Source organism: Notechis scutatus, chromosome 3 (assembly GCF_049901735.1).
Source record: "Notechis scutatus isolate UNSWTSFEM ecotype Mainland chromosome 3, rNotScu1.2, whole genome shotgun sequence".
In the NCBI taxonomy this organism is placed as follows: domain Eukaryota; kingdom Metazoa; phylum Chordata; class Lepidosauria; order Squamata; family Elapidae; genus Notechis; species Notechis scutatus.
Window position 1 is genome coordinate 180,311,675 of NC_142011.1, and position 25,742 is coordinate 180,337,416.

At 36.6% G+C, this 25,742-nt stretch overlaps 1 protein-coding gene and 1 long non-coding RNA gene across 6 annotated transcripts; one reads left to right on the forward strand and one right to left on the reverse strand.

The window, feature by feature from the left end:
- Window positions 1–2,480: 2,480 nt before the first annotated feature.
- Window positions 2,481–3,111, reverse strand: LOC148131513 (uncharacterized). Its single transcript, XR_015748973.1, has 2 exons — window positions 2,970–3,111; window positions 2,481–2,776 (listed from the first exon to the last, which is right to left on the reverse strand). It is a non-coding gene; the product is annotated as an uncharacterized LOC148131513 (long non-coding RNA).
- On the forward strand, window positions 2,993–16,398 carry LOC113428672 (carbonic anhydrase 13-like). Of its 5 annotated transcripts, none has more exons than XM_087961967.1 (8): window positions 2,993–3,210; window positions 7,949–8,146; window positions 8,758–8,876; window positions 11,787–11,882; window positions 13,295–13,357; window positions 14,274–14,429; window positions 15,014–15,288; window positions 15,342–16,398. In XM_087961967.1, exons 1-7 carry the CDS (start codon window positions 3,180–3,182, stop codon window positions 15,125–15,127), a joined length of 777 nt encoding a protein of 258 aa, XP_087818093.1. In that variant the 5' UTR covers window positions 2,993–3,179; the 3' UTR covers window positions 15,128–15,288; window positions 15,342–16,398. The 5 variants fall into 5 exon arrangements, with proteins under 5 accessions (XP_087818093.1, XP_087818094.1, XP_087818095.1 ...); XM_087961968.1 differs by having other exon boundaries at window positions 15,357–16,398; XM_087961969.1 differs by having other exon boundaries at window positions 15,362–16,398.
- The last annotated feature ends 9,344 nt before the right edge of the window (window positions 16,399–25,742 follow it).

Genomic DNA, 25,742 nt, shown 5'->3' on the forward strand with positions numbered 1-25,742 from the left:
AAAATTGAGAAATACAAGAAGATCAGGGGTGTTTTAGATGTTTTACTTTGCATATATTAAATAGTGTTGCACAATACAGATAGTCCTCGACTTACAACACTTCGTTTAGTGACTGTTCAAAGTTGCAACAGCACTGAAAAAAGTGACTTATGACCATTTTTCAAAGTTGCGACCATTGCAGCCTCCCCATGATCATGTGATCAAAATTCACATGCTTGGCAATTGGTTCATACTTATGACCGTTGCTGTGTCCGAAGGTCATATGATCCCCTTTTGCAATCTTCTGACAAGCAAAGGCAATGGAGAAGCCAGATTCACTTAACAACCAGATTACTAACTTATTAGCTGCAGTCATTCACTTAACAACTGATGCAGGAAAGGTTGTAAAATGGGGCAAAACTTAACAAATGTCTCACTTAACAACAGAAATGTTGGGCTTGATTATGGCCATAAGTCAAGGACTATCTGTACTGGTAAGATTCATACACTACACACACTAAGCGAGGGTTTTAGAGACATGTTGAGCTATGGTCTGATAACGGTAGTACAAAGTATAAAACCATAATGAGTGAAATCATGTATTACACAATGCCAAAATTAAAGAAACTGCATTAAGATTTAACATTGAAATAAGCAATCCTGGTATTTCAAGATCGTTTGATCAACCCCGGTTTCCTATTGTAGCGCCAGTTGGAATATTAAAATGAAAGGGAGCATACTAGTCAGTCTTATCTCCCTGGCCAATGTTTTGCACATTATCTTATCATTCTCGTATGTCCCTTTTGATGCTTTTCTATCTGTATTCTTAACAATTATATCTCTCTAGCTGTCTTGGAACTGTGGGGGAGATAAAACAACAGCCAGCAATAAACCTCTGGTTCACTGTGTTCATCTTATGCATACACAATGCAAGCTGTTCGATCTGCAAGAGCTGCTAATCACTTGTTGTGTAACAGTTTTGTCTGAACTAGATAGATTGCAGGGGGGGGAAACCCATTTGTAATAGAAATTAAAAGTTGACAGGATGATCTTTGTAAATCACATTCAACCTGGAAAATGATTGCAGTTCATACATAACCATATTTCCAAACAGAATTGGGGCCAAACCGTCACGTAGATTGTAGAACCATATATAAGATGTATGCATGATAACATATCTTTCTTAATCCAGATAGGCAAATATAAAGCTACCTGCAATGTTGTTATTATATACTACCTTATTATATATGCACATGGATATTACACAACCTAACAAACTAACTGCAAACATTGTCCACAAGCTACATCAGACATATAATTTAATCAATGTTCTCATTTTCAAAACAGAAAAAAATCAATAGGGGTAATAGTGCACCTATTGCAAAGGAGATGAAATAAATATTGTCAACATCAGCTTTTGTGTAAAAACTGATTTCTAGAAGCAGAAAAAATTATCTCAACTGCAGGTGACAAATATACCGTAAACTCTTGGCAAAAATAAATCTGCTATAAAAGTCCTTTTAAAATAAGGCCTATAATTTGTTCCTAGCTAGAACTGACAGCTGCCACAAGTAGGAAGAGTAGAGGCAGTAGAAGAAAAGTTGGGGAAGGAGAGTGAAGGTGTTCTACATCATGGTTTACCTCCTCTCGACCAAACTGGGTGCACTACTTAACATGGAATCCCTGCCTGTGTTGAATTCTATAAAGCCAGTCATGGGATACTGATATAATTATGCATCAGTTGGGAGTTCTTGCCAGCTACAGAGATGAAATGTAGACAAATGTAGACAGTGACATTTGTGAGGAAAGAGGAGAAAACTGTCCAACTTTTAGACTGTCCAAATTCCTGCTTCCCCTTCAGTGCCATACTTTGATCTGATGCCTTGCCTTCCCCAACCTGGTGGTTTCCCTTTGTTAAGAAATCTCCCTTATTCCTAGTTGGTCAAGGTGATGGGAGTTATAGTCTATTGTAGTCTAACAAAGATGGAGAAGCCCAATGTGGGGAAAGCAGGTCTGTAAGTATAGGTAGTCCCAAAATTGATTGATTCCAGAATTTAGGTTGCTAAGTGTGAAATTAGTTTAGTGAATTTTGCTCCATTTTACAACTTTTCTTGCCACATTTGTTAACTGAATCACAGCAGTTGTTGAATTGTGATTGTTAAACATGATTGTTAAGTGAATCTGGCTTCCATGTTGTCTTTGCTTGTCAGAAGACTGCAAAAGATGATCACATGACCCAAAACACTGCAACCATCATAAATATGGTTTTCAAGCATCCAATTGTAAATCACTTGACCACGGGGATACTGCAATGGTCATAAGCCAGGGGTGAAATTCAACCACCTCGGCCCACCTCGGGAGAGACGGTAGGGACGGTTTGAATCAGTAAAAAAAAAATCACCCCTGGTTGCTCCTCGTTGCTCTTACTATTATACCAAGCCATGCCCACAGAGCTGGTAGGGAAAAAAATTGAATTTCATCCCTGTCATAAGTATGAAAAATTGGCCATAAGTCACTTTTTTCTGTGCTGTTTAACTACAAATGGTCACTAAACGAACCATTGTAAGTGGAGGACTACCTGTATTGATTTCTTGGGGTTTTCCAGAAAAGAAAAACAACCCTTCAATCACTTCTGTTTTTCTTTTAGGTACTTTCACAAGCATCCCTGGGAGCTCCTTTCTCCAGGGCACAATCCTATCTAATTCCGAAGGTCGCACCACACTTTTTCCTCAACACGCAGTTGTTTTAGATGCTGCGATGCAAGAGCTCACTCGCTCGGTGGGTGATGGGCCGGTATCTAAATTTGATATATAAATAATAAAAAAGACCATGTAAAGGAATCCCACACACAAACACCCTCGTTTTTGGAAAAGAGCGCGTCTGAAAAGCCTGAATGCACCACCCCTGTAAGCCGTGTCGCCTTTCCCGAGCCGCGTAACTCCTTCCCAAGTGACGTTGCCCGAATGGGGGCCGCTCGCTGACTGGCCCACCTGGAGGCCAAAGGCGGCGTCGCAGGAGCGGCTGGCACGAGGGAGATAAAAGGGCGTCGCGGGGCTCTGCTGGGCGCAAGCTTCTCGCCCCGGGAAGAATCATACTCCTCCTCCTCCTCCTGCCGCCGCCGCCGGTCTGCACCCCTTTTGACACCGAGACGGGTATTCGCCTCTCTGCAACGCCTCCATCCAGTTAAGCAGACTAAAGTCATGTTGCACTGGGGATACGAGGAAGACAACGGTGAGGAGGAGAGCTAGTGGCTCTCTGGGGGAATTAGGTGCAGGAGGTGGGCTGTCGGGTGACTGTGCCAAGGGCCAGCTCTGCTCCTGCTGGAGGTGTTGCTACGGTCACCACCCTGACCACCCTCTTCACATGCATACTTTTGTTAGGATGGGAGAAGGTAGACGGGCTTCCTTCCTAGGCCGTTGTGCCTTCGAGCCACTTCCACTAGACGTGCGACCTCTCCCTCTTACATTTCACGCGTTTCCTTGGGAGCACGCCTGTTTTCCAATGGGACGGGGTTTTCTTCCAAAAAACCGCGGAAGGAACTTTCTTTCTTTCTTTCTTTCTTTCTTTCTTTCTTTCTTTCTTTCTTTTTTCTTTCCTCCCTTTCTCTCTCTCTCCCTTTCTCTCCCTCTTTCTCTCCCTCCCTCCCTCCCTCTCTTTCTCTGTCTCTCTGCCTCTTTCTCCCTCCCTCTATTATAGTCCTTTGGAAGCCAAATTTCTAAAAGTTTTGTAGAGGTATAGGTGCATTACTTTTTTGTGAGTTAGAGTACATTTTCTCTGAGTCTGGGTATCTTTAGTGATTAAATGAAATTTCTTCATCATGATGAATATAATATAATAGACTTGGAAGGGTCCTGGGACGGCTTCTAGTCCAACCCTCTGCTCGAGCAGGAGATTAACAGAGCAAATTTGAACCTGCAAAGTGAGAACAAAATGTAAAAATGTATTTTAAAAGGATATTGCATAACAAATTATTTTTCATACTCAATTATCTAATTCTTTTCTATTTAGCCATAATTTTGGAGGAAAAAATAATGTTCACCAGTGATCTCCAGAGATCTGAGGAGAGAATAATTCACAAGTTATCTTAAATTGTTCCAGTGTTATAGAAAGATCTTGATTTTTAAAATTGCCCCTATTTTATTGTTCCTAATAAAAGAAAGAAACAGCATCATATTATTCTCATGAGTGGTTTGGAACATTTCAGATATGCTAAGTGAGATAAGGCAGTTTATTGTTCTCTCATATTTTGATTCTTTTTTTCTATATGTAATGTTAAGAATAAATATTCTTCATTAGAGAGTTGTATTAATTATCTTTGGATAAAATCTCAAGGCTCATGGTTTGCACTTCTATGTTTCTCTATACTCTCTGAACCTACTACACTAAAATTAATATCAGGGCAGGGGAAGTATTAGACTGAGTTCACAGAGATACTTAAAAATTCATTTTAGTTCGGCTCCAGTTCTTAAATGTCACATGTGAATTCTGCTCATGTTGGATTTCAAAAGAGAAATGCATATTATCATCAGTGTTGCTTTTTAGTTACTTCTATGTTATAAGCAAAGCAAATAAAAACATGGTGCAGTTGGAGCTGTTGAAACCTGAAAGTGATTTTGAACAATATGGAAGGAATAAATGAAACAGTTATTAAATATTGTTAAATATTCTGATATTAATGTATTGTTATCACCCATAAATGCTCCTTCTGTAAAGACCTCTTTGATTTTTCCAATGCAAATAAATGTTTTTGGAGGGGTTCTAACTTTCTGGGTGTTTTTGTTGATGAGTTTAGAACAACTCTGATTTTCTATACTCTTTTGCTGCCTGTGATAGACAGGATTTAGTAACAGATTTAGGAAGACTTTTTTAAATGTTCCATGTCTTACTGGATGTGTACACACCACAGTAGTACAGATAATGAAAGACTTCAGTTTGGGATGCTGTTGTCTAATCTCAATGATACAGCAGGCTGGATGACGTCTGTTTAGGAAGCAAAACGTTAAAGATAGTCCTCCAGAACCTTGTGTACCTGCTTCATAAGGAAAAACTTCAAAAAGTTATTAGAAGGCTGGGTATTCTATTATTTCTATTATTAGCCCATATAAATAATCACTAGTATAAATTTTTCCATTCATAACTTATTCCTGTGAATAAGTTATTTTTATATAATCATTGTAATTAATTGGTTAGATTAATAACTTCATGCTTTCATTGAATTAAAAAGTTTGTGATAAACCATTCCACAAAAGGCTATTATCACTTTTAATAAACACAATGGAAATTACTCTTGAATAAAATCTGTATAGGATTACCCTCTAAATCAGCATGGTGGCATTTAAGATTTAGTAAATTTAAAGTATTTGGTGAGCAGAGGTTGTCTATTCCTTATTTGTATACCTATGCAAGCATAAAATTACTTAAGCAATCAGCTCAGTAAGGTTTTGTATGTCTTTTTTGATACTGAATGATAAATATTAAATGATATAAATGATCTTTGAGTATTGAAAAATGATATAGCTGACTCATTTTGCCTACATGGTATGAAACAGTGCAAAAGATAATCTTAGTGGGACAGAAGTATGTTTGACGTAAAACAGGTGGTGTGTCCAAGAAGTGATAAAGAATGTGATAATGTATTTTTTTTTCTCCAGAATTAGAAGCACAGAAGGTTGAGATATTATTTTACTAGACTAAAGGACTTTAGGCAAGCCAATAATCTCTCCATCTCATCTATCTTACTAAGCTCTTGGTGAAGAATTTTCAACAATTTTAGCATGATATTGCTCATAGACTCAGACCAGAGTAATATAAAATGCTAAGCATGAATTGGGTTTTCTGTGTTAAGAAATACAAAACATAGGTTTGAGGAGTTCATACTTTCTTCCCTATCAATACTTGACAAACCAAACAGAATCCCTTGTGATTAAAATTCTATGAAGGAATCTTGTGTTTAAATAGAAATCTTGCTTTGAACACTTAACATAGTAGATTAATTAAAACTGATTTTCAGACATTTCCTTAAAATGTTACAAGCTATTTCAAGGAAATAAAGAAAATATGTAGGACAAGTGTACATTTTTTTTCTTGGTTTGAGAATTGGATTACACTCTGTACAGCATTTCAAGAACTTAACTCCAAAGTAGGCAGGACCAGATTCTATTTGGCGCAGACGGTGTTAGGATTTTTAAGTGCTGAAATCCATTCCCTAATCAGTCATTTTATCTCTTAATAATGAAAAGAGAGAAAGGTCCAAAAATTTTGGTACCACCCCCAAGGGTATAATGGCAAGCTGATTTTGCATTCCTGCTGAAGGAGATTTAAACTTAAACCAAATTCCAAGTTTGTGTGACTTATTGGTGTTGCATTAAAATCAGGATAAGGCAGAGGAAGAAAGTATATATGGGAAGACGGAGGTAATTATACAGATGCAGGTCACAGTACATGTAAAATAGGTTACCAATGTCCTATCAACTAACAACTGTAATGTAAATCTCACCAAATTCCAAGTTTGGCTAGAAGCATTTCTGACGACAACAGAAATAACAGAAGCAGAATTTCCCAATGCAGAATTCTTCCCCAAATGAAAAAGAATAACACACTATTCTATGACCTATTGCTCTTCATTTGTGTTGAGATTACACTTCCTAGAATTCCCATTAATGCCAATGAGCCTGGGTGGGATACTTCAGAGTAAGCAAGGCTGCCACTCACTTGGTATATTTTTGAGTAACATTTCATATTATGGTTAGTGTGTAAAGCTAATTTAAATGCCAGTTACTCAAAATATTGTTACGATCAATAGCTGACCAATACTTTGCACCTATTGTGTAACTGACAGCTATCTCTTTTCCCAAGGATTGTACAACTATTGTTTTATAATGCTGTTTTGTTTATCATAACGTCAAATGCCTAACATTTTTACTACCTTATAATTCTTTCATTTCTTTTGAAGAAAGCTGGGACAATTAAACTAGGATAACAAGTATATGCAGATAATATGCTGAGTATTTTGGTTTTATTTTCTGTTCTGCCCTAGACTGGTATTTGCGAAGTTTGGTACTTCTAAACTTTAACTTCTAGTTTGTATAAACTTCTATGTTTATAATTCATAATTCTGCTTTTGCACATATGATAATGACTGATAGACCAAGGCCTGGTTGTTTTGGAATAAGTGACTCAGGTATTTTTGGGACCAAATGTGGTCGATACAAGTTCTAATGGCAAAGTTAGGAAATCACCTTCTACATTTGAAAAATGTATATAAACTGTCTGTACTAGTGAGAATGCAATTTCTAAACTGTTGTTAACATTTCCCATATATACTTCTGAGTGATATACTGTGGTCTATCACCGCAATTCTATCTTGCTGTATTGCATTATAGTTCTTTTGTGATGATGATGTATTCTCTTTTCAAAGTGACCATACTATGTCAAATTTGGAGATCAGTATGTGGGCTTCCTAACTAGGCAGAGCATCTTCTTCAACCTTATTTGAAACTTCAATGAACCATTATTAATCTCTGTCTCTGAATAAAGCACTTTCTATGTTACTGAACCAAAGTAAAGCATTATAGTTGTGTGAATGACCGATTAAATCATCTGATGGGTAAATGTTCTCTGAATCTATTGCATGTGTGTTAATTTCAGGTGTTTGCTGCATTCCTAATGACCAGAATGCCTGGAAGTAGGCAGAAAATGAACAACTCTAGTGTTCTAACCTGCATCCTTGGGTATTCAATTCATTAGAATTAAGATATTTGTGTAGAGATGATTGGGTGGTATACATTCCATCCTTTTAAATCCAACCATTTTTAAATTATTTTGTGTTTTGTTTTTGTTTAAAAAAAAGAAAAATAAGAAAATCCAGGTAGGTTCTTGTGCATTTTCCTACATGACAATTTATTTGTTTGTCTGACTGCACCAAATGATGTTCTGTAAACAACGTTTTTTTTACTGTAATGTATTCTAGGACCTACTCACTGGAGGGAAATTTTCCCCATTGCTGATGGAGACCGGCAATCTCCCATTGATATTCACACTGAAGAGACTAAATACGACCCCAACCTGCTTCCTCTCAGTCCCAGATATGATCCTTCCTCTGCTAAAGTCATACTCAATAATGGACACTCCACCAGTGTGGAATTTGATGACACTGAGAATAAATCAGGTTTGTTTTCTAGCAAACCTAGGTCTGAATTAATGCTCTATAATTAATTGTATCTAAATCATAAGGCAGCTATTCTCCAGAGAAGATCCTTTCACCTTATCACTTGAGGGAGTTTCAGTTAATTGTAATTGTCTAAATATGTTTGCATTCAAATGATCTGTCCACATCTTTCTTGAGTATGATTTTATCTGATTGGTTACAGAAAGTTGGAAAGCTTCCTAAAATCCCTATTCAAAGTGGGCTAAATTCCTTTCTCAAACACTGCTTTCTCTCATTTTTGGCATAGCTAGTTTTATGTTGCTCTCATTTCATGGGAACAGTTCACATTTCCTTTGTAGTCACAAGAGTTTTTTGCTTGCCTTCTTTTTCCTCTGTAAATAGCAATTTTTAGGATAGTTGTTTAGAACAACAACAAAAAAAAAGCATACAAGGGAGATGCCAGCCCTCTAGTGCTAAGCTGGAACACCCAGCAGTTATTTAACATTGAGAGATCCAGTCAGTGTTTTTTACATCACTTTTGTGTTGGCCTTCAAATAGTCTGAAAATATGCTTAAACATTAAAAGTTTCCCACTCTCTGCTTAACACTAAGAATTATCGGTATTTTTTACAGTACTAAGTGGGGGTCCACTCATTGGAAATTATAGGCTGCGACAAATCCACTTCCATTGGGGAGCCCAAGATGACATTGGTTCTGAACATGCCGTGGATGGAGCAAAATTCCCAGCAGAGGTAAAGTACTCCTCTGATCCGTTCTGAAGCAACAGGATTTATTTTTGCAGCATAATTAAAGCTGTCCTTTCTGAGATGACTGGTGTGATTTCAGCAGTAAAAATTATTATTAATTTTCAGTGGTCAGTTTTACTATAGTTGATCAAGTTCAGGCAGGAAAATGTAATGCTATATGATGAATTCTACTACTTAGTTGGAAAATTATTTGTTCCTAATGTGTAAATTTTGGAATTTAAAACTAGCCTGGCTGAGAAATTTTTACTGTATCTTGTATATTGATCATATCTTTACTATCCTTGGTAGTAAATTCCATGGATTTCCATGGGAATTACTCCCAATTACATCTGCTTAGAATTGCACATCAGTGGGATTTTCTTTAATTAAAACTTGTGTTTTTGATTATTTCTGGTTGCTGTGGAAAGTGTTTTTGATGTGTTCTCAGTAACATTTCCATATTGTCTTTCATTTATGTCTATTGCATAATATGTTTTTAGCTATTATGCTACCAGTTCATCTGTAGCCCATTGTAGATTTCTTTTCTTGGCTTGCCACATATCTGTGGACACTAAAAATTTTAAAGGAATTAACTTTTGGCAAACAGGTGAACAAACATGGGCAGTTACCCAATATTCTGACTCTCTCAGACACAACTGCTATGGATGCAAATCTTCCTTTAAAATATTCCAATGTTCACCATCTAGTGACATGGTAAAACTGTTGTCTAAAACATGGAGGCCCTGGAATTAATCAGCTCTTTGGGTTCATATTGGTGAACATAAGAATAAATAAAACAAATCTATATTGCATATTATTTTCTTTGGGGATTACTATTGTAAAACTTTCTTGTTCACTGAAAATATAACTAGCATTCTAAAGATGAAAAGAGGCTCTAAAATAATAGGGCTTGACTCAGTCTTTTGCATTTAAATTCCAATATTTCCATTAGGTATAATAGTTTTCTGATTTCCTCCTTTTCACTTCACTTCTCAGCACACGGGAAGTATGTACTGATCTCAAATGAAGATCAATTAAGCATCTAAGAATGCCTAACCTGTAGTTACTAAGCTTTCCCTTTTATATTTTTCACAGTATTTGCGTCAGAGAGAGTAAAACTCTTAGTAAAACAGACTAAAATGCTTTCTGTTGATGTTTAAAAAAACCAAGGGAAACAACACTATTTCCCTGTTGGCTGATTTATTGGTGTACTGGATGGACTTGAGACCATGCTGGGTGGAAATGAAGCGAGATATATCTGTGTGGAACCAAATTCAAACACTGTAAATGTTCTGTTTTTATAATTCTGTAACAGTTCTCTCAGATAAAAAGTATAGTCTAGTTACAATCTGTGCCAATTTATTTTAATGTGTTTTCCATGTTGAAATGGAATTGCAAAAATGCTAAATAGAAAAGCCATAATAAATACATTAACATTTCCAATTATTGCTTTTCTCAACATGAAGTCCTCAAAAAGTATAAATTGCTTCTAGTTAACTAACATTAAGAGGGACACTTTTCTGTGATGTTTTTTTAATATATATATTTCTGAAATTGAATAGTAGCTTGAAATAGAAGTACATGTTTGTCAGTACTGTAATGCAAGAACTGAAGATTCACAGAAATAATTTCCTTGATAAAATAAAGGAAGGTAGAAAAATGCCTAAAATTAATGGTGGGGAAATCAGTTGGGGGAAATGACATTTGCAGTGTTTAAAGACTTATGTTTTTCACAGGAACCAGGTGAGATGGAATGTAACGAATTAATAAGAGGTGCTTAGAAAACAGATATATAGCTGGAAAGAAATAAGTTCCATCTAAGAAACCAAATGGAAGGAGAAAATATTTAAGAATGTTTAGTCAGTTTAAAAAGTTTTCCCTCTGCTGATTATCAAGAACCCACTAGAAACCCTACTGATTTTGGGGTGGGAAAAGACCCTAGATTTGAGAGAGTGTTAGGCTGATTATATGGTTGGAGACATGCCCAAAAGATCAGTGAATAGATGTACGGTGTTGAGCCCCAGGAAGAAAAGGCTCTTTGACTCAAGAACGCACCTCTGCCAAATTGGCACATGCTGGAAGAAAGAGCTGCTCTGCAGACAGAAGACAACACTGTTCCTCTGGCAGATGATCTCTGTGGATCCAAAGTCCTATTAATCTGAGGCAGCCTATCTCCTGGGCCCAGGTGTTTCCAACAGGCTGCGATACAGGACTGCTGAAGATGATGCATAAAAGAAACAGGCCTTAACAAGCTGTGGTTCAAGAGCGGTGGTAAGACAAGATACAGTACATACATCCTTTAAAAGAGAAGTCACGGGCCATTGGGATGGGCCTCCCCCACAGTGTTTCAGGATTTTCTCGTGTCCTTCCTTGTTTGTTATTTTTCATTAATCTACAATAAAAGCCCTTCCTGTTGAAAGCATTGGTTTCCTTTTTGTAGAATGTTCACAGTATATTGTCCAGCTTTTTAAAGTGTGTGTGTTGACACCTTAAGAGTCCAGATTAAGTGAAACTGAGCCATTAGAACTTCTAGATTTTATTCATAATAATACTTCGCACCTACAAAGCAGCTCTCCTGTAAGGATGTTAAAGCTCTTGATCCAGTGTGTGTGAATCTGAGGATTTGTGAAAGGAAAATGAGGGTGGGAACACAGCTGGTGGGAGGGACTGGCAATGGGGATCTGCCACAGACTCTTTATTATTTTTATAAACATGCCCCAAACTAGGACTGGCTAGAATGGATCTTCAGAGCTTGGACCAACGCGTGTGGAGCTTCCAAAGGACTACATGCATCAAGATGGCTTTTGGCTACTTGTAAAAAAAACGACTTAGCTCCCAATAATCCATCATGTGTTACAGACTCCTGGCTAACTTCATAAAGTGATGATTAATTGTACTTGTTTTCTTCCTTTTCAGCTTCATGTGGTGCATTGGAATGCAGATAAATACCCTAGCTTCGTTGAAGCTGCTCAGCAACCTGATGGATTAGCAGTCATGGCTGTTTTCTTAAAAGTAAGGAAATAAAATAACATTCTTTCATTTCAAATGTAGGAAGCAAAAGATCAAACTATTGTTTAGCACAGGGGTGTCAAACTCAATTTCATTGAGGGATGCATCAGGCCTGTGGTTGACCTTGGGTGGGGGGCAGAGGGGTGTGGCTGACTTGGTGGGCATGGCCAAATGGGTGGGCATGGCCATTTTGATGCCACTCCCCAAACTGCTGACATGTTTCTTCTTTGCATTGGGTAGACCGGGCCGAGCCACACTGACTCGATGTTTCTTTTTCACACTGGGTAGACCAGGTCAAAGCCATGCTGGCCCGATGTTTCCTCTTCACATTGAGTAGACCAGGCCGAAGTGATGTGGGCCGGCCCCTTACATTTTCCAGGATGGCCCTGTGGGCCCATTCTGACCACATTGCGGGCCGGATCTGGCCCGTGGGCCTTGTGTTTGACACCTCTAGTTTAGCACATAATTTTGTCTGACAGAGCGAGGAACACTTTAGTGGTTTGAAAAGTGGTTCGAAGCTAGGCATAATGGCTTCTAGGGGTATAAGTTTCACCAATTTGGGAGCTGGAATCAATTATAGACCCTCCAGTTCAAGAATTCTGTCATCCCAAGTGGATGGGTAATTTTTTTCTGGTTTTATTTGGGGAAGATGGAATTTTCCCCTTTTAGAAAAAAACAAGCCTATTTAAACCTATTTTACATTTACTCTACTTTTTTTTACTACTTTCTGTCTCCAAATGTTGAGAGATTAAAATTTGGCAATGGATCACCTTGAAGATTTGAAACTCCCATCCCCATATATATGTATTCATATTTGAATTTTTTTTTCTTATGACAAATACCCTGAAGAATCTGTGATGTTTTAGTTTTAGTACATACAAATATATGAAATATTACATGGAGAGTAAATCTATTTTTTCCAAACTTCTAATGAAGAAAAACTTATCAGATCCAGTTTGCTTTCGGGAAATGTGCACCCTCGTTCACCTCATTATTCCAGAAGAGCCTTTACGAAGATGTCAAGAAAAAAATATCTCCAGATTTCTACCATACAATCCATGCAAGTCTATTCAAAAGTACATCTTCCTGGAATTAGCAAAGTTTATATCAGATAGTGTGAGGAGGATTGCATATTCATAATTTGACTTCAGTAATAGGATCATAATTATAGAATAGCTTTCCATAAAGCCTCTTATTTTCTTAGGTATTTTGACATTTTGAACATTGGAATTTCCTGTGGTTATTTTTTAAAATACATTTCTTTAATTCCATATATTTCTGCTTTCTTTTTAAACTTTCCAAATAACCACTTTGCTGACAAAAATTTATGATAAAAACCAGTAAATAAAGTTTAAAATCAATAAAACTTCATTTTCTCTCAGCCAGAGGAAACAATCTTACATTTCTATTTACAGATGGGTGAATGCAATTCACAACTGAAAAAAATCACAGACAAACTGGATACCATTAAAGTGAAGGTAAGGCAGATCAGGTCCTACTTCTGTATATTCTTATTGGGATTGCAACAGAAGCTTTACCATTAAAAAACTGCTTCAGATAATAGATAGCAGACCTGTCTATACCTTTTGTTGATTCACAGCATTATGATTCCTCTGCTGGTAATGTGGAAGACATAGAATCTCTATAAGTATAGATGATGAATCAAAATACTAAATGTGCATGTTCTCTTTCCCGTTTCCCTCAGCTTCTTTAATAGAATACTGTGTAACAATTTCTAGGGTTCTCCATACAAATGAAGTGCTTTAAACCTCTCACAAGCACACTGTCTCTTGCCATTTACAGGTAGTCCTTGTTTAGCGGCCACAGTTGGGACTGGCAACTCTATTATTAAACAAAGTGAAACTGAAACTGTGGTCATGATCTTACTTCAGCTTTCCACTGCTTAATAGACCTGCGAAGATTGTAAATGCTGTGATAAATCTCAAAATGGTTACTTTTCCATCATTGTCATTAACGGCAAGCAGTTGCTGTTCAAGGCAGTCCTAAATGAGGACTACCTTTAGCAGCATTAAAAGCTACCAGATTTTGGCAGCAAAACATGCAAAAAAGTGGAAGTAAAGAGGATACAGAAAATGCTAGTTCTGCCCTGTAGGTATTGTCCATCTATTTGCAGCCCAGATCTGGTAGTCCTACAAACATTAGAGTTTGAGAAAGGACAACCAGTGCTTGAGAATGATATGGGGCTATATAAGAACAACCATAGGATGAATCTAAATATCTCTATGCTGAAGGAGGCAAAACTTGGAGAAAGAAAGGTATCTTTTGGAAGCAGGAAGCCTGTCATTGAAGGAAGAATCAACAGTGGAAGTTATATGCCACACAATGAGGATGAAGAGGGCATTTGCTAATTCCTTCTATCCTTCTTTCCTTCAGGGTAACCAGCACAGGTTCACCAATTTTGATCCTTCTTGTCTTCTCCCTCATTCACTGGACTACTGGACATACCTTGGGTCTCTCACAGTCCCTCCCCTTCTTGAGAGTGTCATTTGGATCGTCCTTAGGGAGCCTATAAGTGTTTGCTCTGAACAGGTATGTTTACTTTCCCATCTGAAATCTCTTTTTTAAAGGAGATCTCATGAATGTTTGCCATTTATTAGATTCTAATATCAGGAGTCTACATGGATCACTTATTAAAATCTAACTATATTAACCGCTCAGGCAATAGAGAAAAATCTATCTATGTGACTTATAAGAGTTGGCATTGACACATTTAATCAATCAATATTAACCATTAAGGTACAAGTATAATTAAGAGCTCCTGTATTCTATTTTGGTTCATTTTATTTAGGTGGCTTGTCAAAATTGTGACATAGTAAATGTGTGCTTGGGGCTTGTACATATTTAAAGTGCTAAAATGTTACTGTACAAATTAAATACATTCAGCTTATATTTACAAATACTATGTAGGCACTGTTTCATAATAGGTCATCATTCATCATTCACTCTGTGTTTGTTATTGTTCAGTTGTTATGTCTTTGTGGGGCTCAATTAGAGCTAATTGCTCATAAAAAAGGACAGGTTTATGCTAATATGTGTCACCAGGAAGAAAATTATGTGCATGTAGAGTACATTTTTGGCATTAATTCTGAATTTTGTACCTTTTTCATCCACAGCTGGCCAAATTTCGCAACCTCCTGTGCACTGGTGAAGGAGAGCATGCCTATTGCATACTGAGAAACTTCAGACCACCACAGCCTTTAAGGGGGCGGGAAGTAAGAAGAAATTAAAGGAAGGATAATTTGCTATACTAGTTGACACTGTTATGGATGCAAAACCCATTTAAAATATTGCGCATATATATCTATAAAATTGTAGGAACTTTGATGGAAAAATTTGTAAATAGAATAGAATAGAATAGAATAGAGTAGAGTAGAGTAGAGTAGAGTGAGTAGAGAGAATAGAATAGAATAGAATAGAATAGAATAGAATAGAATAGAATAGAATAGAATAGAATAGAACAGAATAGCCATATAACAATTCTTGACAATTACAATATACAATCATGCCCTTACAATATCAATCCCAAATAAAAACTTATGGGTTTGTATAAAATAACAGTAAATGCAAAGTATGTGTAAGTAGTGAGATGATAAGAAGACATGGAACAGGAATTAAAATACTTATATCCAATCAGGATAAAAAGTTTATTTTAGTGATACAATATTTTTGTTCAATTATTTGATTCATCTATTTAAATAATAGTTTCCTTGCAGTTTGACTATGTTAGAGAGACAAGACACTCCCTTTTTATTAAGAGTATACTTAATAATTTAAGATGTAATTGGATTGCAATACGATATAATCAATCAGATTTATTCTGAGTTGTAGTTAATATTAATATTACATTTTGTGGTCTGAATGAACTTCGTGCTGTTATTTGATTGTAGAGTAGCATGTTAAGTGTGAGTGAAGAGGATTCAGTAGAAATAATTTAGGGTTTGTGAATGAAATGACCTAATTAGGCAGAAGATTAAATGATTTAATCTTCCACTCTGGGATTCTATCAATTTATCTTCAAAACATCCTAGGAATTGTTCCTTTGTAAAGAAACTCAATAGGAAATTATTCAACTAATTAGACTAGAAAACAAGAATAGCAAGACACTTAAAAAATTCAAACAACTAAAAATATAATGATGGCAACATGTTTCTTTGCAAAATATTTTTATCTGTGATACAAGAGGTTTTGCCTCCATACAGAAGTGAAGTTTGGATTGAAATGTGCTTGTTGAATTATATAACCTGTATGCTAATTGGTGGGTATTTTTATGTAAGGCTATGAATGATGGTTTGGAGATGGCATTGTTTCATATTTTAAAAAAACTATGGATCTTAATATTTTCATGCTATTTACATAATTTAATAAAAGCATTGTTAAGGAGTCAACAGTAATTTTGAATCAAGGCAAGAAGGAGTAAATAAACAGCATCGGTCTCTGCTCTTATGTTAGATAGTTTTTAAAAAAAAGTTTACTGACAATAAATTAAGTTTTCTTCTAACAGTGTGTTTAACAATTATTTTAAATAATAGCTAATCGTTTTAATGTTCAAATTGCTCTTAATTTAGCAATTGTATAAAATATGTGAAACTAGATCCAATCTGAAATTATAATGGGATTAAATATAATTATACAATTAAGAACAAGATTAATTGAACCACAGTTAGCATTTTATTTTAGTTACATTTTCCTGCAAAGTTCCCATAGAATGTAATGGAGATTACTTTAGCATAGAGATCTATAAATATAGTTAAGCTTGATTTGAGGCTCCTCCTCAAATACATGTTTATTTAGTTTTCAACTTAGAGTACAATCAGTGGGCCAACCAACAAACCCAAAAAAGGATTAGATATAACTCTCAAAAATATACTGTAGTCTATTCATGGGGCCTCCATTAAGCTACATCAGGAAAAATGCTGCCTATGGTTCAGTTAATCTTTTCTGAGGCCAAGAAGATGTAGAAAAACATGTCTCTCAGGCCGTTCCATTGTTTTAAGGCAGGGGGTGTCAAACTCACATTGACACGGTGGTGTCACGTGACATATTGGGACTTTTTTCCCCCTTCACTAAACCGGGCATGAGCATGGCCAGCGCGTTATGCATCTGGCCCATGGGGCGGGAGTTTGACAGTCCTGTTTTAAGGAGAATTAAAAATAGAGAAACAGATGGAATCAGGGAAACATGCATGATACCTACACTGTGTCTATATGTGTGTGTGGCAGTGTATCATTGTGTGTTTTCCAGCCTAGCTTGGGAAGAAAAAAGCAAGTAGAAATTATAACTTTCAATACAAGCCCAGCTTCCCTACAAGGATGTCCACAGAATATGGTCCCCAAACTCAAACTGCCATAAAAAATACTTGATGCTTTGATCACACCATGTGGTTGCCACCTTGGCTGCAAACCTCCCTAATGACCCAGTTAAATATTGTTGGTGCTTGATACTGAGACTGGAATAGGTCAGGACTAGCTGGTTAAACAACACCATGCAAACAATAATAACTGTTGTTCAGGATAATGATATTAAACCTGTACTGTTTAATTACTAGAACTATCATTTAAAGCCAAATATCGACTAGGGTATTGTATAATTAAAATGAACATTCATTGATATTGATAAATTCATATTTTCATATACATTTTGTCCAAGCCCTATTCCTTATGCCAGAATTTTTATATTATTTTCCAATCTTCTATGCAGCATAAGTTATTTAGGATAGCAAGATGGGATTTTCACAATCATTACTCTAAAATTTAACAGTTCAAAATAAAGAATTGATAGACCGTACTTTATGGAGACAGAAATTTCTTTTTAGCTTTTCTGACCAGTAGGTGTCATTATAAGCAAAGTAATGTTAAGATGGGATCTGAAACCATTAAAATGATTTTTAGAGGATAAAAGAACTACAAATTTGGAATAAGTAAAAACAAATGATTGAAATGTGGCAAATAACGAAATATGCCCATAACACAAATTGTGCCAGAATAAGAGGGAAACATTACTTTAAAACTAGAAGCTCTGTAAAAGACTAAACTGCCTCAGTTGTGGGTTGGGAATGAGAAGAAGCTGGAAGAATGAATCAATCTTTTTGCTAGCCCCTAATCAAGGAAGTGCCATTCTGCAGTAAGTCACAACAAAAACAATTGAGGCAAGATACAAACCAGCAGGAACATCTGCTGGGAAGGATGTCAGTGATATCTACCATAACATTGGAATCAGAGGTGGTATTCAGCAGGTTCTGACCAGTTCTGGAGAACCAGTAGCGGAAATTTTAAGTAGTTCAGAGAACTGGTAGTGGACAAATAGCACCTCTGACTGGCCCTACCCCCTTCTATTCTCTGCCTACCGAGTCTCAGCTGATCGACTGGGTCTTCTTTTGTTGCCCTGCACACAAGAACACAGCTGAAAAGCAGGTTAGTGGGGTGGGGAGAGAATGGGGATTTTACAGTATCCTTTCCCTGGAATGCGGTGGGAATGGAGATTTTGCAGATTCTGCCATGCACACCAAGCCACGCACACCAAGCTACGCCCACAGAACCGGTAGTAAAAAAAAAATTGATCTCACCACTGACTGAGATGTGTGCAACTAGATGCTTGAAACTTCACCACTTTTTATATCTGCCATTGACTTCTGTGGATAGTCCTATATGGAAAGTCTAGTTTTTGCTAATTCAAGGATGGGTCTAGCATTTAAAGTCAGTACTGGGAAAATTTTATTGTAAAGTTGGGTTTTATTGCACAATGATTATTTAGCCTGAGCACTCATTAGATAGAAATCTGGAACTGAATTATTACATAATTGATTAAATCATCCAAAATCATCCATAATCTCTTAGGATTTGGTTAAGTAATGATAAACATGATTTGGCTTTGGATAGCTGTGATCTAAGAAACATGATAACTACTGAAACCATTTTAAATAGATTTGATCAATAATTTGTCCACTAATTTTATGGCTTGAAATTTTTAACAACTGAGTATATCAACAGTGAATATCAGTGATGAGAATATGTCACAAAAAAAGTCAATCTTGGCTCAGTGTCTAAAACAGTGATTGAAAATAGCCAGTTTCACCGTTCATTATGAAGTTTGCTCAGGTTGGGAAAGTACCACTGTCAATTTGACTGCAGGCTGCAAGATGAAAGGATACTTTGGATGTATACTGGACTGAATCTTCTCCAAAATTTCCTGGAAATTTTCTTCCTGCAGGAAGGATGCTTCTGTTTTCCTATATCATTCTCACACAACATTTCACTAGTATTTGATGCCTTTTGGTGGTATTTTTGAGCATTAGCATTTGAAGTTGTTGTGGACACTTTAGCTTTTTCTTCTACACTCTGATTCCTTTCCATTCTGGATAAGTGTCAAGGGACAGCTTTAAAGGGAAGTGAAAAAGCCCAGAGGAAAAAAATCTTATGATTTAATTGAAGCCCAGGAATCCGGTCAGGCCCTAGACCAATAGAATATGATTATACAATTTAAAAAAGAACTTTGTTCATTAACCACTTCATAACTCAAGATGTGCAAAAACTGCCTATCAACATTTTTTTCTCCTTTGAAAGAAATATATTGAAGACATTTTATCACCCCATCAAATGAACTGGGAAGAGAGAAGACATTTTTGGCACAATGTTCATTTTGATGCTGTCTCTGAAAGTTTCAAATATGATGGGTTGAAAACTCACTCATTTGCAATGAAATATTAGAAAGACAGCTTTGGATGTGCTGACAAGCTAAAGACAACATGCAACCAAGTCCTCCCATTGCAATTTTAATTCCTACATTGCCAAATTCTTTACCTACAACTTCTACTCTAATGGTCCCCCTAGATCAGGGCTGTTAAACTCGTGGCCGCAGCCCAGATGCATTACGTGCTGGCCAAGCCCATGCCTGGTTTATCAAAGAAGAGAAAAGTCACAATATGTCACGTGATGCCGCTATGAAGACACGAATTTTACACGCTTCCCTAGAATATCATTGTTCCCCTTCAAAAAGAATCAAGCAGGACTTATTGAATAAAAAATCAGTCCAGCATAAGCAGTCTCAATTCTTAGGGGATCTTGACACTCTCTGAACTTGGTTGTTTTCTTGCAGAAGTTTCATTACCTAAGCTAGGTAACATCATCAATCCTAATAAGGAGTGGCGTTTTGCTCTCATTTTATATTCTAGTGCAGGGGTGTCAAACGCAAGGCCTAGGGGCCAGATCTGGCCTGCGGTGTGGTTGAATTTGGCCCATGGAGCTGGCCCAATGTGAAGATGAAAGATTGGTCCAGTCTACCCAGTGCGAAGAACTCAGGACAGCATATCTTCCCGATCTACCCAGTGCAAAGAGGAAAGATCAGGCCAACGTATCTTTGGCCTGGTCTACCTGGTGCAAAAAGGGAACATGCCAGCAGTTTGGGGAGTTGCGTCAAGCTGGCTACATCCAACTAGTTGACCACATCCACCCAGTCAGCCACACCCACCCAGCCCCCTGAGGTCAACCACAGCCCTGATGTGGCCCTCAATGAAATTGAGTTTGACCCTCCCCGTTCTAGTGGCTTCCCCTGTCAGTTGGTGGGATAGTCTTGGTGACTCTACAAGCATCAGTTTCCACAGCAGCTTTTTCAAGTCTTGTTTGCTTTAGATGAGGAAAAGCCAAAAGTGTCCTGTATAAATATTTTATTGCTTTTGAAATAATAGCAGAAACAGAAAAAAGCAAATGGAACAAAATACAAAAATACACACGTTATAAAAAATGCATAACAAGTGCTTAAAAGATCATTGACCAAATTAGACATAGAGCATGTTGTCAGAACAATAAAAAGTTACACTTCTATATATAATTACATAATAAATTTTTTTAATGTTTTTTAAAATAATAACAAAAAGAAAAAAACACAGGAGATGCTGAGAATGGTTAAGCTGTCTTCTGTGTTTTACTTATGAATACAAATCATTGCAATTCAAGGATATATGATGCCCCAGATAACACTGATTGGTCATCTGGGGACATTGATTGGTCATCTGGGGCTGATATGAAAATCTACATTTTTATAATGATTTGAAAGAAAGGGCAATTTTGGTGCTTCCTAAGCTTTGACATCCTAGACCAATATCTACTTGGCCTTAGACCAAAGTCAACTCTGAAACAAACCTGGAGGCAAACAGGCATTCCCACAGAGCAGAAGATTCAACAAAATAAAAATTCAGTAGCCCATTCTATCACTCTTGAACTACCCTCCCTCATTCCCAGGCACTATACAAATTCATTGTGTTCAGTTTTTCCACTGACCCATCTTCCTTAAGAAATATATAACGGGGTTGGACTAAAAGGTCTTCAAAGTCCCTCCCAACCCTATTATTCTATGTTCTACAATGAGTTTATTTAACCTACTAGTCTCTCTTTTAATCCTGAGAACATCAGCATGGAGGTTAATGTCTTCTCTGGTTCCTTCCCAATTGCACAAAAGCAGTTTGAAGATGATCAGTGATCATGTTCTAGTTTACCAACCTTGTAAACCTGAGAACAAGAAGAACAATTACTCCCCTGCGCAAAGTTGTATTGTTCCTCAGAAAACAAACAAAACCACACCATATTTTATGCAGAAATTGCTTGTGATCACTCCTCTCTTCTACAATATTCCCTCATCTTATGTGTACACTTATGTACTATGTGTATTTGTTTGGCTATTGGCTGAATGATTATTACTATCAGATCAATTTTATCTTTTAGCAACCATATAGATAAAACTTTACTCAGAATGGTTTATCTCCAACCTGGCCCTCCACTTTTTTTTTATTGGAGTACCCATTGCCACAGTAATTAAGCCTATGTTGTGATCTTCCTCTTCTTTCCTTTCCTTCTACCTTTCTCAGCATTTATAGGCTTCTCAAAAAAAGCTGGGTCTCTGCATAATGTGTCCAATATATGTGTCCAATATATGGTATTTTGGTCATCTATATCTCAAAGCATCCATTTTGCTTTCATATCACAAGGAAAAGTATTGCCTGCATGATTCTAATCTTTGTAGTACATACATGTATCTGAATATGTTTTGCAACCCTTCATTGTTATCTTACCAAACATTAGCCTGTGGCATATTTCTTGATTGCTGGTTTATTTATTGTTTGTTCTTGATCCTAGAAGGCACAAGTTGTCCACGAATTCAATATCTTTCTCAAACTGGTTGCATTCTCAAACTGGTTGCTACCTCTGTTATCATTAGTTTATCATATCTGTTGTATATTTCTCATTTTTTCCATAGTTCTCCTTGAGATAGGTTTTACAGAACATTTGCTTTTTTACACTTTTGACTATTTGTAAATCAAATGTGAGCAACCCTAATGTGAGCTAGAATTGCAAAACTATCAAGTCAATTTTTCTTTTGAGAGAGTGGATACGCCTCCTGCAGCCAAGAAACTGGGACTTATGGACGGAAAAGGAAATGAAATATTTACAAGAACCACATGGGTGCAGCATTTCAGAGAAAACATTATAGTATTTTATTGAAATTTCAAATAGACAACATCTTGCCAGAAATAAATTGGCTCAGCTTTCAAATACTGCTATCATAATAAATTACAGAAAACCAAAGGTGATTTTGTGTTCTATAATATCCATTGTTTGCCATTATTAAAAAAACTGTTAGTGTTAGATCTAGCCTTTTAAACTAAGATTGCACAGTCCCACATTGTGTCTTGCAATCTTAGTTTGAAGGAGCACAATGCGTGTTCACGGTTTTCACATTTATTTGGGGATCATTTAAAACATTCCCTAACTTTTTAATGAAACTGCAAACTATTATGACTTTTCTGTCTGTGTTGCTATTGAGTTCAACTATCTGGCAAGTATCATCTTCAGAAAACAGAACCTATTTAGTTCTTGTGGGTTGTTCACCCTCTATATCAGTGTTTGTCAAACTTGGAAACTTTAAGACATGTGGACTTCAACTCTCAGAATTCCCCAACCAGCAGCTAGGAGTTGAAGTCTCAAGTTGCCAACTTGGAGAAACACTGTTCTAGAGATTTATTACTTCACCTTATTTTTGTTGTTTCCTTCTCTTCCCCCAGCACAGCATCACACTTCCAAATTAAGGCCTGGGCTTCAGCCACTCCCCACTCCCCCATGAGAAGCATTTGAATGTTTCATCCCTAAATGCATATGCATCTATTCCCAGCCTCAGTGATACCAAAAGGACAAAATGTCACAATGCCCAGCACAAGTTCCTCCTATGTTGAAATAAATGCTCAAGAGAAAGAGTGGGCTTGATGATGCTGTGATACATGTTTTATCACCTCTGCTTACCCTATCCTGCAGATATTTATGGTTTTCAGAAAGAACAAACACGATCTTTCTTTTATGTTTGCCACATTGAGCAACTTAGATGAAGAGCAGGCTACCATATCAATTTCCGTAAGAGAGAGAAAGAGAAGGAGAAGGAGGCATATATTTTCTGTACTAAATGCATATCTTCTACTTCCAAAGTACTTTGGACAATGGAGCAGAACCTCCAAGTGTGAAGGAATTCACAGGCCACTTGTTGTCCTCCAGATATGTTACAGCCAACATAAACACAGTTTTGTAAGCCAACATATATGAAAGGCACTAGGTTGCTAAGAAATCATCACACACTGGCAATATCTGATTCCTACCCATGAAGATCATGGGGGCAGGTACATTTTCATAAGATTGGAAGCCTTGAGGATATTCTAGGAGGAGACCTGGATTAGTGTCAAGAGTGTGATAGTTTAAATGTTATTAACAGGCATGAGCTTTTGTAAGCTGCAGCCCCTTTCATCAGATGCATGAAGTGAGCCACAGCTTAAGAAACATTATGCCATTTAATAAAATGTGTTAACTGAAAAAGGTGCTATCAGACTCCTGATTTTAAGCCTTGAGGAGTCAGCTGGAACACTGAGTTCTAATATCCGATATGTGCTGTAAATATTGTGTAAACCTATTGCGCCTGATACAAGACGGGGGAGGGGGGAGGAGGCTCTATCCTAGTTTGTGTGTCATAGTTGAACAATTTTATCACTCCTGCCATGCACTGGCTCCTATGGTTGATCTGAGCTGTGAGTCCTATCTATCATAACCCTGCAGGATTAATATCCATTTAGTATTGCAATATGCAGAGATGACAATAGCAAAACTTATAATAGCATAGATTTTTTTTTTCTTGAATAAGAACCACCAACTCAAGTTTAAAGTACTGATGTGTCTGGTCAATGTCACATTATATTAATTCAATTATTAATGCTATGATTGTGTACTCTGTCATATAGCAATAATTTATTTTTAAATAATGAAATGTATTTTATTATTTATTTATTAAATTTATTATACCATCCATCTCACCAATAAGATTACTTTTAAAATATAATTTTACAATTTCTTTTAATTTAGTTGAATAAGTAGGTATAATCAAATCTGAAAATTGTTTAAAATATTCCAGATCAAAACAAACAAAACGTTTAGATACTCACTTTTAAAAGATGCAATTTTATTTTTGAAATAACTATTATATTTCGTGTACTCCATACTTTTAACTGTCCAAGTCTGAGACAAAGTTTCATTTTTACAAATAATATTATAATTTATTAAATTGATATGCCTCTTGAGTCCTCATAATTCTGGATCAAAAAGTATGGTGTAACTTATTTTCCTTTAGTTATCTGTGTTACACGGTATTAGAAACTGCTATTAACAACTTCAAAAAAATGCAGTTGCTATACTTCCAATATTACAGTCAAAAGTTTTACAATAACTACTTCAGAATGATTTAATTCAGTTAAATCAAGAAGTCTTCTTCAGGGAAAGAAGGAAGGAAGGAGGGAGGGAGGAAGGAAGGAAGGAAGAAGGAAGGAAGGAAGGAAGGAAGGAAGGAAGGAAAGGTTTTGTAGATTTCTAAGACCTAAGCTCAAGACTTCTGATGCTGATGGCAACTTTAAGACTATGGATCTCTAGTCCCCAAGTCCCCAAGTCCCCAAGTCTTTTGCTTTGATTTTTTTAGATTCTTTTGTCCATGCCAACCATATCTATATATAATCATTGATTAAAGATTATAAATTACAAAATCCAATAATTTGAATTACAACATGATTCAGCAAAGAAAAAAAAGGTAAATCACTATATCTGTGGCTTTTACTCTTTTATAGCTACTGGAATCCAGTTCTGTTTTTTCTTGATTCATGAAACACTATTCAAGATTCAGGAGCAAAACACTATCCACTCTTTGATATCCTCTGCATTATGTTTAGACATTTTATTTAGAGGTAAAACTAGATAACCTGTCTAAGTGTAAATATATGAGTGAAATTGCTGAGCAGCCTTCTGAGTGTATTCAAAAACCTAGGAGAGAGCAGGGATTTATGCAGATATAATAGGAAATGAATCTAGAAAGTCTAAAAAGATCATGTGCAAATAACAATGATACCCACTTGTTTCAGATTACAAGCATTGAAATGAGTCTGCCTGTGATCTTCCAATTGGAGTCTAAGGTTCTTCATTGTCTGAGTATGCTTGCAATGTGAAATCAATTCATTTATACAGTGAAACTGAGAGCTTTAAACAAACAGAGCTTTATAACTAGAACCTCTCCCTCTAACTGAAAAAGGCATGGCCGAGTGAATAGTCTTGTGTTATCAGTGATCACAGCCTGGGTAATGCTGACTTGAAAAACAGGGCGGGTCTGGTAGTACTATAACAGTGAAGAATACCTCAAGATTTCCACGGTAATACTGTCTGCATGCTGACATTTAGCAAAGCATGCAGGCTCACTTACTCAATGGACCTACACTTTTAATAGCTTTGACACAGTTCTTTGTTGTTCTATGACAGTTTTGAAGTCATTGTGTGATTA